This window comes from Gekko japonicus, unplaced genomic scaffold (genome assembly GCF_001447785.1).
Source record: "Gekko japonicus isolate JY-2015 unplaced genomic scaffold, Gekko_japonicus_V1.1 scaffold678, whole genome shotgun sequence".
NCBI classification, from domain to species: Eukaryota; Metazoa; Chordata; class Lepidosauria; order Squamata; family Gekkonidae; genus Gekko; species Gekko japonicus.
This window is the reverse complement of record NW_015164685.1, coordinates 306,977-320,422: the sequence shown is the minus strand read 5'-3', so window position 1 is coordinate 320,422 and position 13,446 is coordinate 306,977. Positions and strand designations below refer to the sequence as shown.

Genomic DNA, 13,446 nt, shown 5'->3' with positions numbered 1-13,446 from the left:
GCCAACTACATGCTGACAAATTCCTGGGGATTTGAGGGGTGGAGCCTGGAGAGGGTGGGGTTTGCAGAGGGGTGGGACCTCAGACAGGTAGAATGCCATAGACTACACCCTCCAAACCAGCCACTTTGTCCTGGGTAACAATTTCTGCCAATCTCCAGGTGAGGGCTACAGATCACTCAAAATTACAACTGCTCCTCAGGTAGCAGAGATCAGTTCCTCTGGAGAAAACAGTGGACTCTGTCATTATACCCTGCTGAGGTCACCACAGCAAATTGACACTGTTTGCCCAAATCCAGAGCACTCCCCCAGAGCCTCTTTCTAGATCTCGTTGTATTTATTTCCACAACGGGCTTTATTCCTAGTACCATTATAATGGATGAGATCGATGAGATGAAAATGATCATACAGTACTAGAAAATGGTAGAGTATATTGAATAGGTCGTTATACTGATGTTTTATGCTATTATGTCACATTTTTAAGCCATATTCTTACACCATTACGCCATATATATATATTTGCTAAGCTATTACGCTATATCGTTTTTAAATATATACATGTATTCTGATCAAGGAATGTCCTTAATATCTGTAGAATTGCCCTTACATTGTGTTTTTGGTAATTATATTTCCTATGAGTTTTTCCCTATTCCCTTTTTTCTCTGTATCCCCTTAAAAATTAAAATAAAATTAATTTTTTAAAAAAGAACAAAGTTGAGTCCAGTGGCACCTTTAAGGCCAACAATGTCTTATTCTGGGTATAAGCTTTCGTGAGCATTACCCAGAATTAAACTCGGTTGGTCTTAAAGGTGCCACTGGATTCAAACTTTGTTCTGGAATAAATGTTGTCAAGATGCCACTGGGCTTCTGTTTTGAAGTGGTTCGGTCCATTGTGCCCTCTCAGCATTTTGTGAATTCGCTCCCCTTTTGTTCTCTTGCACATCTCAATCAGTCTGAGATGAGCCGGTGTAAATGCCCCTGACCAACACAGTGAGCTTTGCAGTTGGGCTGGCATATCTGAACCCAGGCCTCTCTGGCCTATGCTCAGCACTGACTTGAAGACGGCACATGTGGCTGAGTTTCTTTGGGGGCCTGTCTTCCTTCCCACCCTGGGATGACTTCTGTGTCTTCTCTATTCTGGCATCCCAGTGTATTACTCACCACTCTTCTTCCATGTTCTGTTTTTACAGTACAGTTCCAGGGCCCAATCTACACCCACAGCGAGAACCCTGCCCCGCTGCCTCCCCAGGGGGTGATCGTTCAGCCCGAAATGCATCTCCCCCATCCAGGTAAGGGCTGCCCTGTCACACCTGCTCCTCTGTTTCCTCTCCCCTCCCTAAGTGTATTCTTGTAGGACCTTAGCAGTCTTGAGATATTTAGCTGCGGTGATAAGACGCTTGGATTTCGATCTGCTCAAGACCTTTGAGTCAAAAGAACAGCAAGATAAGAAAGTATTCTTGTAGGCCGCCTTGCTGTGGAGGGGAACTTGCCCCCCCCAGTCATCCCCATCCTGTTGCTCCCCCTTTTACGTTGGATGCATTTGTGCAAATATTTTCTCTGCTGTTGGGGTGTGGGGGGGTTAGGTTCTATGTTGTCAGTTCTAGCAAGCGATAATAGTTTTGTGTTGGGGTGATCTGCGTATAAATGCAGTGATCTGTGAGAGGCGGCTGAGAGGGGAGTGTGTGGTCAGCATGGAAGGCTGGTCTCCCCGTCCTGGAGCACTTACAGCCAGTAAGGTGAATTTTCTCTCTTTCCTGTCCTCCTACCCCATTGTTCATGAAGCCAGCCTTCTGCTTCATCGGCATTAAACTTCTCCCAGCTGATTGTTTTCTTTAATGCATCATTAAAGTTTTGGGCTCCTGACTTGCCATTACACACAGACACACACCCAGCTGCCTTATCTGCATGCCACACAGATGCTCTGCCCCTGAGCCACAGCCGCTCCTGCAGCTGCAGACACAGAACCAAGGCTTGGGATTTAGCAAAGGTGGTGTGGCAGTGCTTTTAACAGCATCCCCTCTTGAAAGAGCCACCAATTTGTTGGGAACGGCAGTGCATCAAAAGAGGGGTTAAAGAGGCCTGTTAAGAGACAGTCACGTTTTCCCCCTTGGCGGGTGGCTCCCCTTGGATCAGATCGAAGAAGAGGTGCATGTGAAGTGCTCTTAGAAAGGTGCTCCAGCCGACTTGCTTGTCGGGCTGAAGGTTTTTGTCTGGTAAAATACTCCCCTTTACGATTCTTGCATGTGGCATTTTGGTTTCAGAAGACCCTGATCGCCTGTTTCTGTTTTTTCCTCTTTTGCCAGGGTTGCACCCCCACCAGGCACCTGCGCCATTGACTAACCCCGGCTTGTTTCCTCCTGTCTCCATGCCTCCCGGGCAGCAGCCCCCACCCCCACCCCAGCAGCTGCTGGCGCCGACTTACTTCTCTCCTCCTCCAGGAGTGATGAATTTTGGCAATCCCAGTTACCCTTACCCTCCGGGAGCTCTCCCGCCACCCCCGCCTCCTCATCTCTACCCCAACGCTCAAGTAAGTTGCCTCTGACCCAGCCTCGGCTTTCAGACACTGAGACCCAGAAGCGAGAAGCCAGGTGGTTTGTTTTTTGCATATACCCTCTGCAGTGGAGACTTAAAGGGGCTACCGTGTCGTTCTCGCCTCCCCCACTTCATACGTGTGAGGGGGGGGGGCGTCCAAGGCGAGAAAGAGCGGCTGGCCCAAGGCCACCCACTGAGCTTTCACGGCAGAGTGCAGATTCGAACCTGGGTCTCCTAGATCCTGGTCCGTCACTCTTAACCACGCTGGCTGTCTCACCAGGTTCCCGTGTAACGGCAGAGCGGTAGGGCCCGCTCATGTTCCGTAGGGATAAGTGCTAGAAACTCGCAGTTTTTTAGCTCACAAGGAAGTGAGACTTTGGGATTATGAATTTTATGGCTAGAAGATTTTATTAATTTGCTTCATTTATACCTTGCCTTTTCTCCCCAGTGGGGACCCCATAGCGGGCTTACATTGTTCTTGGTTTTATCCTCACAGCAGCTCTGTGAGGTAGGTTAGGTTGAGTGTGTGTGACTGGGCCAAGGTCACCCAGCAAGCTTCCCTAGGCAGAGTGGGGATTCGAACCCATGTCTGGTCCGGTGTCCATTTATTAACCCTCGCCCCCTTCTCCAGAAGCTGGAATGTCTTGATAACAAAGGCTGGACCGAGCACAATCCCTAACCCACCCTTTCCATATTGCACTCCTTGTCGGAAATGAAGGCTTGCTGTAGGCAAAGACCCAGTGTAGGCAGAGAGCCAGTTTGCTGTAGGCAAAGACCCAGTCTGGTGTAGTGGTTAAGTGCGCGGACTCTAATCTGGGAGAACCGGGTTTGATTCCCCACGCCTCCACTTGCAGCTGCTGGATGACCTTGGGCAAGCCATAGTTCTGATAAGAGCTGTCCTTGAAAAAGAGCAGTTTCTGTCAGAGCTCTCTCAGCCCCACCCACCTCACAGGGTGTCTGTTGTGGGGAGGGGAAGGGAAAGGAGTTTGTAAACCGCTCTGAGACACCTTTGGGTAGTGAAGGGAAGGGTGGGGTATAAATGCAATCTTCTTCTTCTTCAGTGGGGGGTGGCTGCTGTGATCCCTGGGAGTGGAGACGGCCTGACCGTTCAGGGGCTCAGCCACGCAGGTGTGTCGTGCAGCGGTTAGAGTGTTGGGCTCAGCCTGACGTCATAGCCCTTGCCGTGGCAAAACTCCTCCAGCAGCCTCAGGCCAGTGGGTCTCCCTCCTCCCCGCCTCACAGTTTTATCGTGAGCATAAAGTGGGGGGCAGGGAGACTCACGTAGCCCCTTGGGGATCCTCAGAGGAAGGGCCGGGTGCAGGTGTAATCAAGCGCAATAAAAGGGACTCCAGCAAGCGGGGCAAGGGTGGGGTTTTGTCTTCCGTGGGTAACGCACCGTCTCCTTTCACCCGGTTCTGCAGGCCCAGTCTCAGGTGTTCGGAGGGGTCACCTATTATAACACGTTTCAGCAGCAAGTCCAGCCAAAGCCGTCTCCTCCCCGAAGAACCTCCCAGCCCGTCACCATCAAGCCCCCTCCCCCCGAGGTACCTGTCGCGCGGGCCCCCACCCGGCGTGACTCGGTGGTGTGATCCTGACTGTGCACCCCCACCCCCACCTCCGTGAGCGGGATTCCACTTTTCCTCCCCCCATTTGCGAGAAATGCTCCACCTGTCTCTTGTTTTTGATGTATTGCAAACTCTAGATTCTCGTTGCAGGTGGTAAGCAGGGTTCCCGTTAACGTTTCTAAACACTTTTGAAGGTGAGCATAGATGTTAAGTCCACAGTTGATGCTTGGACCCTCCTTATTAATAACCATCAATACCGTCACACTCTAAATTCCGTCTTGTTAGTAAATTGCAACTTTGCTAGATGATCCGTTACTTCAGTATCAAGTTGGTTGCGTCTGTTGTGGAGAATGGGGGGGGGACAATCATTCTTAAAAGTTTTAGACAACCTTTTCTGGGCCATATTAAAACACGATTCTACCATCTTAAAACAATATTCACCAGCCCCCCCTGAACTGTTCTTGACATGCCGGCTTTCCATATGTGGTTTGGGGTGGCTGTTTTTAATATGGAGGAGCATTTAGTCCTGTGAGCCTCCAGTTGCAGTCAGAAGTGGCACAGCCCTGACACAGATTGCCCTTCTCGGTAAGGACAAGGCCGTAGTGAGCTGTGCATTCCTGCACAGACAGGCAAGAGGGTGTCCCGCCTTAAAATTCCTGACTTGCTCGGTAACCTTGAGGATCCGCTCCGGAGTGCCCGGTCTTGAGTAGCCATGTTTTGCTCAGCCAAGAAAGGCTCCCGCTGGGGCGGTTGATGTCTCCTCCAGCCCCCTCTCTTGATAGGGTAAATCCCAGCATTGTGGGCAAGGTGTGGCCAAAATGGCAAGGGTGTGTCAGGTTATGGCAAGGAGACTTGTATTTCCTTGTGACCAGTGTTCTCTCTAAGCTGAGATAGCGTGAGCTAGCTCACAGTTTTTTTAGCCTCCGGCTCACACGTTTTCGTCTTAGCTCAGGAAGGATGGCTCCAGAGCAAACTGATTTTATGCAGTAGCCAAATCGCTCGCTCACCACTTTAATGCCAGTAGCTCAGAAAAGGAGAATTTTTGCTCACAAGACTCCACAGCTTAGAGGGAGCATTGACCCTTGCAAATTGCACTTTTCCAGTGAGGAGGCATTGCTGGAAGGCGTGGCCGAGTCCCAGAGTCCTGAAAAACGGCAGTGGCTTCCAGCCCCTCTGCCTCAAGGGAGGACACCTTTGCACGTCTCCGTGTTAATCCCTGCATCCTGTTTCCCTGTCACTGGAGAGTTCCAGGATAGGTTCTAGGGCACGCATATACAGGCACAATCCAGGCCTGTTGATTGCCAGGGGGAGCTTTCTTTCAAGGCCGCGTCTCTGCCTTTACCAGCCTTTTTACTGATGAGCCCTTGATAAACTTTGGCAGAACCTCCCTCGGGTTTCTTGGCACACAATCTGAAACCACTGAAGGGCTTTGAAACTTGAAGGGGGTGGGTGCAGATGGAACAGGCTTTTGGGGGGTGGGGCGGAGGTCATCGTGCAAAGAGCTTGGATTTAACCTGCTGTGATGCAAAACATCAGGTTTAGGAGCTGGCAATGCCCGAGTTGAATGCCTAATGCTAAAGTCCTTTAATTTCCTGTCCTCTTTCCCCATTATTTCTATCCAGGACAGCAGAAATGAAAAATCGAAAGAGAGGAGCAACACCTAAGGACTCTGCGTTTTGCTGGTTTTCAGTGAGGTGCCAGGGCTGGCATCTAGGGCAGGCAGAAGGCATCTCCCGGGCGCGGAGCCCTTCCTTTCCCCTTGGTTAACAGGTGATGCAAGCGGATGCAGGCGCTCCTGCCGTGCCAAACCGTGTCAGTATTGAGATTGGGGCCAGGTTGTCCGTCAGGAGAGCATCAGCGAAACTCGCATCTCTTTGCAGCCCCCGCCCCGGAGGATGGTGAAAAGACTTGACTGGGGTGTCAAGGTGTATCTGCTCACAGAGAGGGGGAAATGGTTCTCCTTGTTCTGTTCTCTTCCATGTGTATTGGGTCGTCCCCGTCCGCCCCGCCCGGTGTTGAACTAAAATTTCCCCAATTCTTCCTTGTGTTGAACTTCCCATTTTGAAGAACTTAACTTTGCTTCTCCCCCCCCCCCCCCCCCCTTCTGTTAAACCGGTCGTTTGCTTTCTTGAAGTTGGCATGACTCTGTTCTCCATGGCCGTCCCTCCCCAGTGATAACAATTTTTAAAACAAGTCATGTGTTTTTTTTGACGTGTGTTCTTAGGTTCTTGCATTGAAATTTATCACGGGGTCTGGGAAAAGAGCCGTTGAATCGGAGAACACCGTGTGTGTGTGTGTTTCTTGCCAGTTACCACTTTTTACTTTGGGGGAGTCCGTCTGGGTTAGAATAAGCTCCAGCAGCAGCAGTTGTCTCGATGCCCTCAAATTCTTCATGCTCTCCGATTGGCTTTCTTAGCCACAACCTAATTCTAGCTCCACCCCTCCGCCCCAGACTAAACATCCTCGAATAAACCTACACCCATGTGAGGAACAGGTAAGTTGGTCTCAACCAGCCCCGATGCTGGCCCTTTTTTTTTTGGGAGCGCTGAGCGATTCCTTGCAAGTTGCCAGCTGGCTCAGTGGCCCCCTTCGCAGTGTCGGTCTTGCCAGCCCAGCTGCATGGCTTCTGTTGACTTTTCTGCAATTGGTACCTTTTTTTGTTCTAAATTCAGTTTCTGAACTACGCAAGGGAGGCAACGCTCGATTGACCAACCTTCGGCTACGTGTCCTGGCTGAAGGAAGTATCTAGGATTGGCGTCAGCTTAAAGTTTCTGACCCGTCTGCTTCTTATGGATAGTCGTTTCATGCACGTGTAAGTTTCCTAACTTCAAGCACCAGGGGCCAGTGAACTTCCTTTGTTGAAATCCACTAATCCTTTAAAGTTTTAATTTTGAACAAGTACAACTGGCATTTTTGAAGGGGAAAAGCCCCTTTATGTTCTCAGTGTATTTGGTCCCCATCTCCCCCCCCCCCCCGCCTTAACGCTTGAACTGTAACATATCAGTCTTGGAAATTTTTAGACCTAAACACACTGTGATGGCTAATTTGTTTTTGTTAATAAATTTGTTTTTTGTTCCCGTTCTCAGAGTGCACGTTTCGTAAACGGCATTGTTAACTTGCTTGCTGGAGATGATATAATAGATGGTAGAAATAACTTGGTATTAGTCTCTTGCTTCATGCGCCTCTTAGAATCCTAGTTTGCATAACCAGAGTAACTCTGTCGCTGCAGACTGATGTGAAAAGTTAACATTTTCATGCACGTGCTGGGTGTAACATGACTTCGAAGATGATGTTCTCAGTTGGGACTTCTAACAGGGGCCTCAGAGTTTCGAAAAGGAGATAAAAAGGTGAGCTGGTAGCTTGTTTAGAGCGAGGTTTGGGGAGGGCTGGTGTGGGAATCTTCTGTGGGGTAGGGCTGCGTGCAGCGCTGAAACTCTGCTGTTGGTGTCTGAAAGCCTTTGCCCCAGTTCCTTTCTAGTGTCTGGGACTGTCACAGGGGTCTTGCGTCAGCTTCCACTTTTTTCTTCCAAACTTAATGCAGCATAGAAACTTAACTACCCTTAAACATCCAACACACAAAGGTCAACTCTGTCTTTCATGCCAGCATCTCTTGGTTGGACTGGCAAAGAAAAGCTCCAGCAATTACAGGTATGGGAGAACTGTTTTATGTTCCCAAGACTTCTTTCAACGTAAGTTGCTGAGACGTATTGGATTCACTGATGTGTGGTCCAGCCTGTGAGAAAGGGACTGGATTAAGGGGCCTGCAAAGAACAGATCAGTTTTAATCACTGAATTGGCAGTGCAGCCAGGAGAGGGCGCCATAATTCAATCCAAAGACCCTTCCTGTTGGCTTTGCACTGAGATCTACAGAGGCTGTTCTGAAAACCTGATTTTTGCAAATCTGGAATCAAACCAGCTCCAAATCTTTTTTTTTGGGGGGGGGGGTTTAAAGGAAACATTCAGAAAGGCACGCGAGACCATTCTCCCGCTCCAGCTAGTCTGGTCTGGCCCTGTAAGGTTGCCAGGACAGGAGACTGCCTGCCATTCATAGGAAAGCCATTTGCAGCAATTGTGGTGGTACAATAAAGCAAAATTTATGGTTGCGTTTGGGGTTTCTTGGTCTCCACTGAGAAACAGGGATGTTCTCAGACACCTGCAGGCATCAGTAAGATAAGCAGGAGGGGCAGATATTAGGAAGGGAAGGCAGGGATAGATGAATATGGACTTTAACCTGGGTTTCAGATGGTCTTGACCTTGCTTGCCTTTAGGCATTGCATGTTTGCAGCCTCAGTTTAGCCATCTCTAAAATAAAGCCAATGGGGGGGGGGGAAGATGACAGGTTCTGCAAAGAGGACACTTCCTCTTTTGGGGTGGAGTCTGCACAATAGGGCGATGATCGATCTGGCTCTCTTAATACATGAATATATATTGGCCCCAGCTCGTGTCTTGACAGCTTGCCACAAACGTTGGGGCTACCCCACGGAGGAAGGAATAAAGTCAGTGGTTGAACATGCTGCTGTGGCAGTAACTGGTACTGCATGGGGGAGGGGGGCAAGTACTTCTAACTGACCTAGTTAGAGTTGGTTAAGGTGCCTTCTCTTCCTAAAATGCTCTCGCGACTTGAGGGAAAATATGACTTTCAGTAATTTGCCCCTGGGGCTTGTGTTGGCACTTGCAACTTGCCAGAACCTTAAGCATTTAAAGCAGACCTGTGCCCAGGTATCATGAGTTTAGAGAGTGGGTCCTTCTCCACTGATGCATGCTTCGTCTTCTTAACTCCCGGCAGCTCTCCACCAGAAGGCCTCTGAAAGGCAGCCCCGTGACCTTGAGGACATCTTTCTCTGTAGCCTGACAGAAGGCTGCAGTCCAAGATGACATCCATGCAAGAATCACATGTGCACGCGCCCTTCTGTAGGGCCACTTCCCCTTACGCCTAGCTCGAGCACGTGATGTGCCTCTGGGTCTGCTGCCCACCTGTCTGGAGCACACCTTTAATTTCTCCCCCCAAAGGCTGGACGGTGTGAGTTGTACGAATCCTGCAAAGAATCAGCTTGGGTTGGAGCTAATTTGGAATGGTCTCAAGACAAAAATCCCAGCGGGATTTCTACATTCTGCTCTCCAGGCTGTGTCTGCAGGCGTGGGTGGGACTGAGCTCTCCCACTCCTCTCTCTACCTTTGCTCTTGGCATGGAGGGAAATCTGCAAAACCTCTCCTGCGCGAGGAGGCGTGGTAGAAGGGACATTTATAAGCTTGGGGAATATCCTTCACACTAAGGATCGTTGCTGGCTGATCTGGACTTCTGTAGCCATCTGACTCATCATCGGCCTTATCCTTCACTGATTTAAAACGAGAGGGTTTCCCTCCCCCCACTTTTGGTTAACGATACGCTGGAAAAATGTATTTGTGCTGTCATGTGTTATCAATGTGAGCCTTGCCCACTGCTGTGCGTGGAATGGCTCTGCATGGCTCCTTATTGTTCACGAGCAGGCATTTGCATTCAGGAACGCTAGAAAAGAAATACACTTAATTTAACTTTTAGATGCTGGGCAGGGAGAGGGCTGAGCCCTGAGCAGTGCCATCTCAGCGTTTCACACCTACGACCCCCTTTAGAGGCATCTGAGAAAAGGCAAAGCAGGGACAGCATTTTGGGGGGTGGGGTGGGCAGGACGGTTCCCTGGGAAATGTAGATCATTGGAGCGTTTTGGAGTTCTGGTGGTACGAAAATGGGTTAATGCACAGGCACAGACGCTCTGTGAAAAGGAATTTCCTCCCCCCTCCTCTCTCTGAATGCCATGTAATTTGTCACTCCCACACATAGTCTGTTTGGCAAGTCGTCGCCAAGGTTTCACATGCGGCACCCGGCTGCTGGGCTGCCAGGAGAACTGAAAACTTGTGAATACAAAAGAAATGAGACAAAATGGAAGGGGAGAGGAGAGGAGGAGGCAGGCACTCTCCAGATACTGGCTCAGTAATTGCACAAAACCTCCTTACTATCTTTTTCGGGACTGCTGCAGCGTGGGGAGTGGGAGTCAGGAATGGTTTTAAGGATTACTCAGTGAAGCTGTAAAGCTGAACCACAGCCTGGTAACGCAAGCTGTGGTTGCGTGACCCCGGTTCAAATCATGTCACATCCTGGTTTGCAGTTTGTCCTGAACTATGTTCCAGACATACAGTTGGATCCTTCCTGCTTCTCCCCCCCCTTACTTAATCTCATTTAGTTACGCTCCTCTACAACATTCCCCATCCTGTAACATTTTTGGGTCATGCCAGGTCCCATGATCCCCGACATCGCCTTTTTGGATGGTCAAGGGGGGGAACCCTCCTTCCTTTTTCACCAGCAGAAAAGCTGGTTGGAATCCAGCCCAGAGATCTCAACCCTGGTTAAGGCTAAACATTGTATTTGGGCCTCTCGTGGTTCTGTAGTGGCCAAATGTTGCTTAAAAGAGCCAGTTTGGTGTAGTGGTTAAGTGTGCTGACTCTAATCTGGGAGAACCGGGTTTGATCCCCCACTCCTCCACTTGCACCTGCTGGTGTGACCTTGGGCAAGCCATAGTTCTGACGAGAGCTGTCCTTGAAAAAAGAGCAGTTTCTGTCAGAGCTCTCTCAGCCCCACCTACCTCACAGGGTGTCTGTTGTGGGGAAGGGAAAGGAGTTTGTAAGCCGCTCTGAGACTCCAACTGAAGGGGTGGGGCATAAATCCTATCTCTTCTTCTCTTCTTTTCTAAAAGGTGTTCATACCATCTTAGGGAGTTAAGATATTTTTACAAATGAGATATTTTTCAAAATGCCTGTTCTTTGGGACAACGCACAAACACACCTGACTTCTGGTTTTGGCAGCTCTGGGAAGCTAAGATATCCAAGGTGCTTCATTTTAACCCAAAAGAGGTGAAGTATTCCTGCCAGGAAGTAACTCAGGCCCAGCCTTTAGAACATAAGAGCCCTGCTGGATCAGATCAGTGGTCCATCCAGTCCAGCATCTTGTCTCACACAATGGCCAACCAGTTCCTCGGGAGGGCCAACAACAGGGCACAGAGGCAGAGGCCTTCCCCTGATAAGAACATAAGAAGAGCCCTGCTGGATCAGACCAGTAGTCCATCTAGTCCAGCATCCTGTCTCACACAGTGGCCAACCAGTTCCTCTGGAGGGCCAACAACAGGGCACAGAGGCCGAGGCCTTCCCCTAATAAGAACATAAGAGCCCTGCTGGATCAGATCAGTGGTCCATCTAGTCCAGCATCCTGTCTCACACAGTGGCCAACCAGTTCCTTTGGGCAGCCAACAACAGGTCATGGGGGCCAAGGCCTTCCCCCGATAAGAGCATCAGTAGAGCCTTGCTGGATCAAACTAGTAATCCATCTAGTCCAGCCTCCTGTCTCACACAGTGACCAACCAATTCCTCTGGAGGGCCAGTAACAAAGCATAGAGACGGAGGCTTTCCCCTGATGCTGCCTCCTGGCTCTGGGATTCAGAGGATGAGTGCCGCTGAATGTGGAGGTTCACCTCAGTCACCATGGCTAGTAGACCCAATGTCCTTGAATCCATCTAATCCCCAGTAAAATAACGTTTCAAGGTCAGCGGGTAGTATGTCTTCCCAGGGGACCTGGTTTTTCGGCATCACCCTGTTTATAACACTAGGTGTTAATTTCTGCAGAAGTCCCTGATCTTAGGTCGCAGTGTTTCTCCTAAACTAGCAGTTTTAGGAGCGCCTTAGTCCCTGGACCCCTTTGGTTGCAGTGACTTTAAGCAACTTTGGAGGTTTCTTTCCCCTGATCCAATGAGCGCTAGGAACTTCAAAAGGGAAAGCTGTGAGGTTCGATATTCTGAGGAAGCTGTTAATATTCTCTGTTGTAAATATATATGTAGTTGTCAGGTCACAGCTGACTTATAGCAACCACACATTTTCAATGTATGATTGCAGTTAACAATAAAGAAATTAAACAGAGCTGACCAAAGGGACATACATACCTTGTAAACAGTTTGCAATTACATTTAAAGATGTTTTATTTTTATTTTTTTTAATTCAAAATATAAACCGTTACAAAATAAAATGCAAACCGCAGCTCTATTAGATTAGGAGCAATTACATATTTAAATAGACTACCAATTAGTGAACAATGACCCTCAGGAATGGGAGACACTGTCTCACAAAGGGTGGTTCTAAGGCAGAGCGAGGAAGCCAGAGTGGTGGCCTCTAATCTGGAGAACCGGGTTTGATTCCCCGCTCCTCCACCTGAGGCCTTCTGGGTGACCTTGGGCTAGTCACGGTTCCCTCAGGACTCTCTCAGCCCCACCTGCCTCACAAGGTACTTGTTGTGAGCAGACGAAGGGAAGGCGATTGTAAGCTGCTCTGAGACTCCTTTAGGTGGAGAAATGCGGGGTATAAAAACCAATTCCTCCTCTTCTCCATTATTGATGATATGGGTTTGGTTTTGACAAACAAGTTGCTTACCTGTAACTGGTGATCTTCGAGTGGTCATCTGTGCATTCACACCCGTGGGATCTAGTGCACACGCGCTGGATCGATCAGCATTGTAGCAAGTTCTTAACAGATTTTCGTGCCCAGACCTCGGGCATGTGCAGGAACCCCACCACCAGAGGGGTGGGTGCAGACATCCCGCCAGTTCCTTCGAACCGCCATGAATCAGCCCCTATGAAAAATGTTGAAGCTGACAGCAGCAGGGAAGGAGGGCGGGTGGTGTGAATGCACAGATGACTACTCGAAGATCACCAGTTACAGGTAAGCAACCTGTTTATCTTCGACTTGGTCTCTGTGCTTCACACCCATGGGAGATTAGCGAGCAGTGGCCTACCTGGAGGAGGGTGCTGGCAGGTCCTTACTGCGTAGCCGAAGATAAAATGTGACGTCCCATGTTGGTACTAGAGTTCTTTCAGACGTCTAGAGCGTAGTGCCTTATGAAGGTGTTAGGCGTAGCCCACGTAGCGGCTGTGCAGTTGCCCATCAGGGAAACTCCCTGGAGGAAGGCAGTCGAGGCTGCAACAGCTCGGGTTGAATGGGCCCTGATAGGGGCAGGCAATGGCTGTTTGGCGATCAGATAGCTGAGGCGGATGAGACCCACAATCCACTTTGAGAGGCGCTGAACCGTGATGCGAGTCCCCAGTCTTGCTGGTGCGTAGGAGACGAACAGTTGGGAGTCACGTCTCATTGGACGGGTTCTGTTCAGGTAGAACAGCAGCGCACGTTTCGCATCCAATGTGTGTAACAGTCTGTCCTCTGAGGATGTCGGAGCCGGGAAGAAATCCGGGAGGAAGACCTCTGCCTGTAGGTGGAATTCTGACACTACCTTTGGTAGGAACGAGATGTCAGGTACGAGGCGGACCCCGTCTGGCAAAAA

At 49.7% G+C, this 13,446-nt stretch overlaps 1 protein-coding gene across 1 annotated transcript in view; it reads left to right on the top strand.

The window, feature by feature from the left end:
* The window catches only part of CASC3 (cancer susceptibility candidate 3), a 31,565-nt gene extending 24,397 nt beyond the window's left edge, over positions 1-7,168 (top strand). The window contains exons 10-14 of the mRNA XM_015409344.1: positions 1,188-1,286; positions 2,301-2,524; positions 3,951-4,073; positions 4,245-4,288; positions 5,717-7,168. Of these exons, the coding sequence (XP_015264830.1) occupies positions 1,188-1,286; positions 2,301-2,524; positions 3,951-4,073; positions 4,245-4,286 (488 nt within the window). The 3' untranslated portion in view covers positions 4,287-4,288; positions 5,717-7,168. The remainder of the gene's footprint in view (positions 1-1,187; positions 1,287-2,300; positions 2,525-3,950; positions 4,074-4,244; positions 4,289-5,716) is intronic.
* Positions 7,169-13,446: the final 6,278 nt, after the last annotated feature.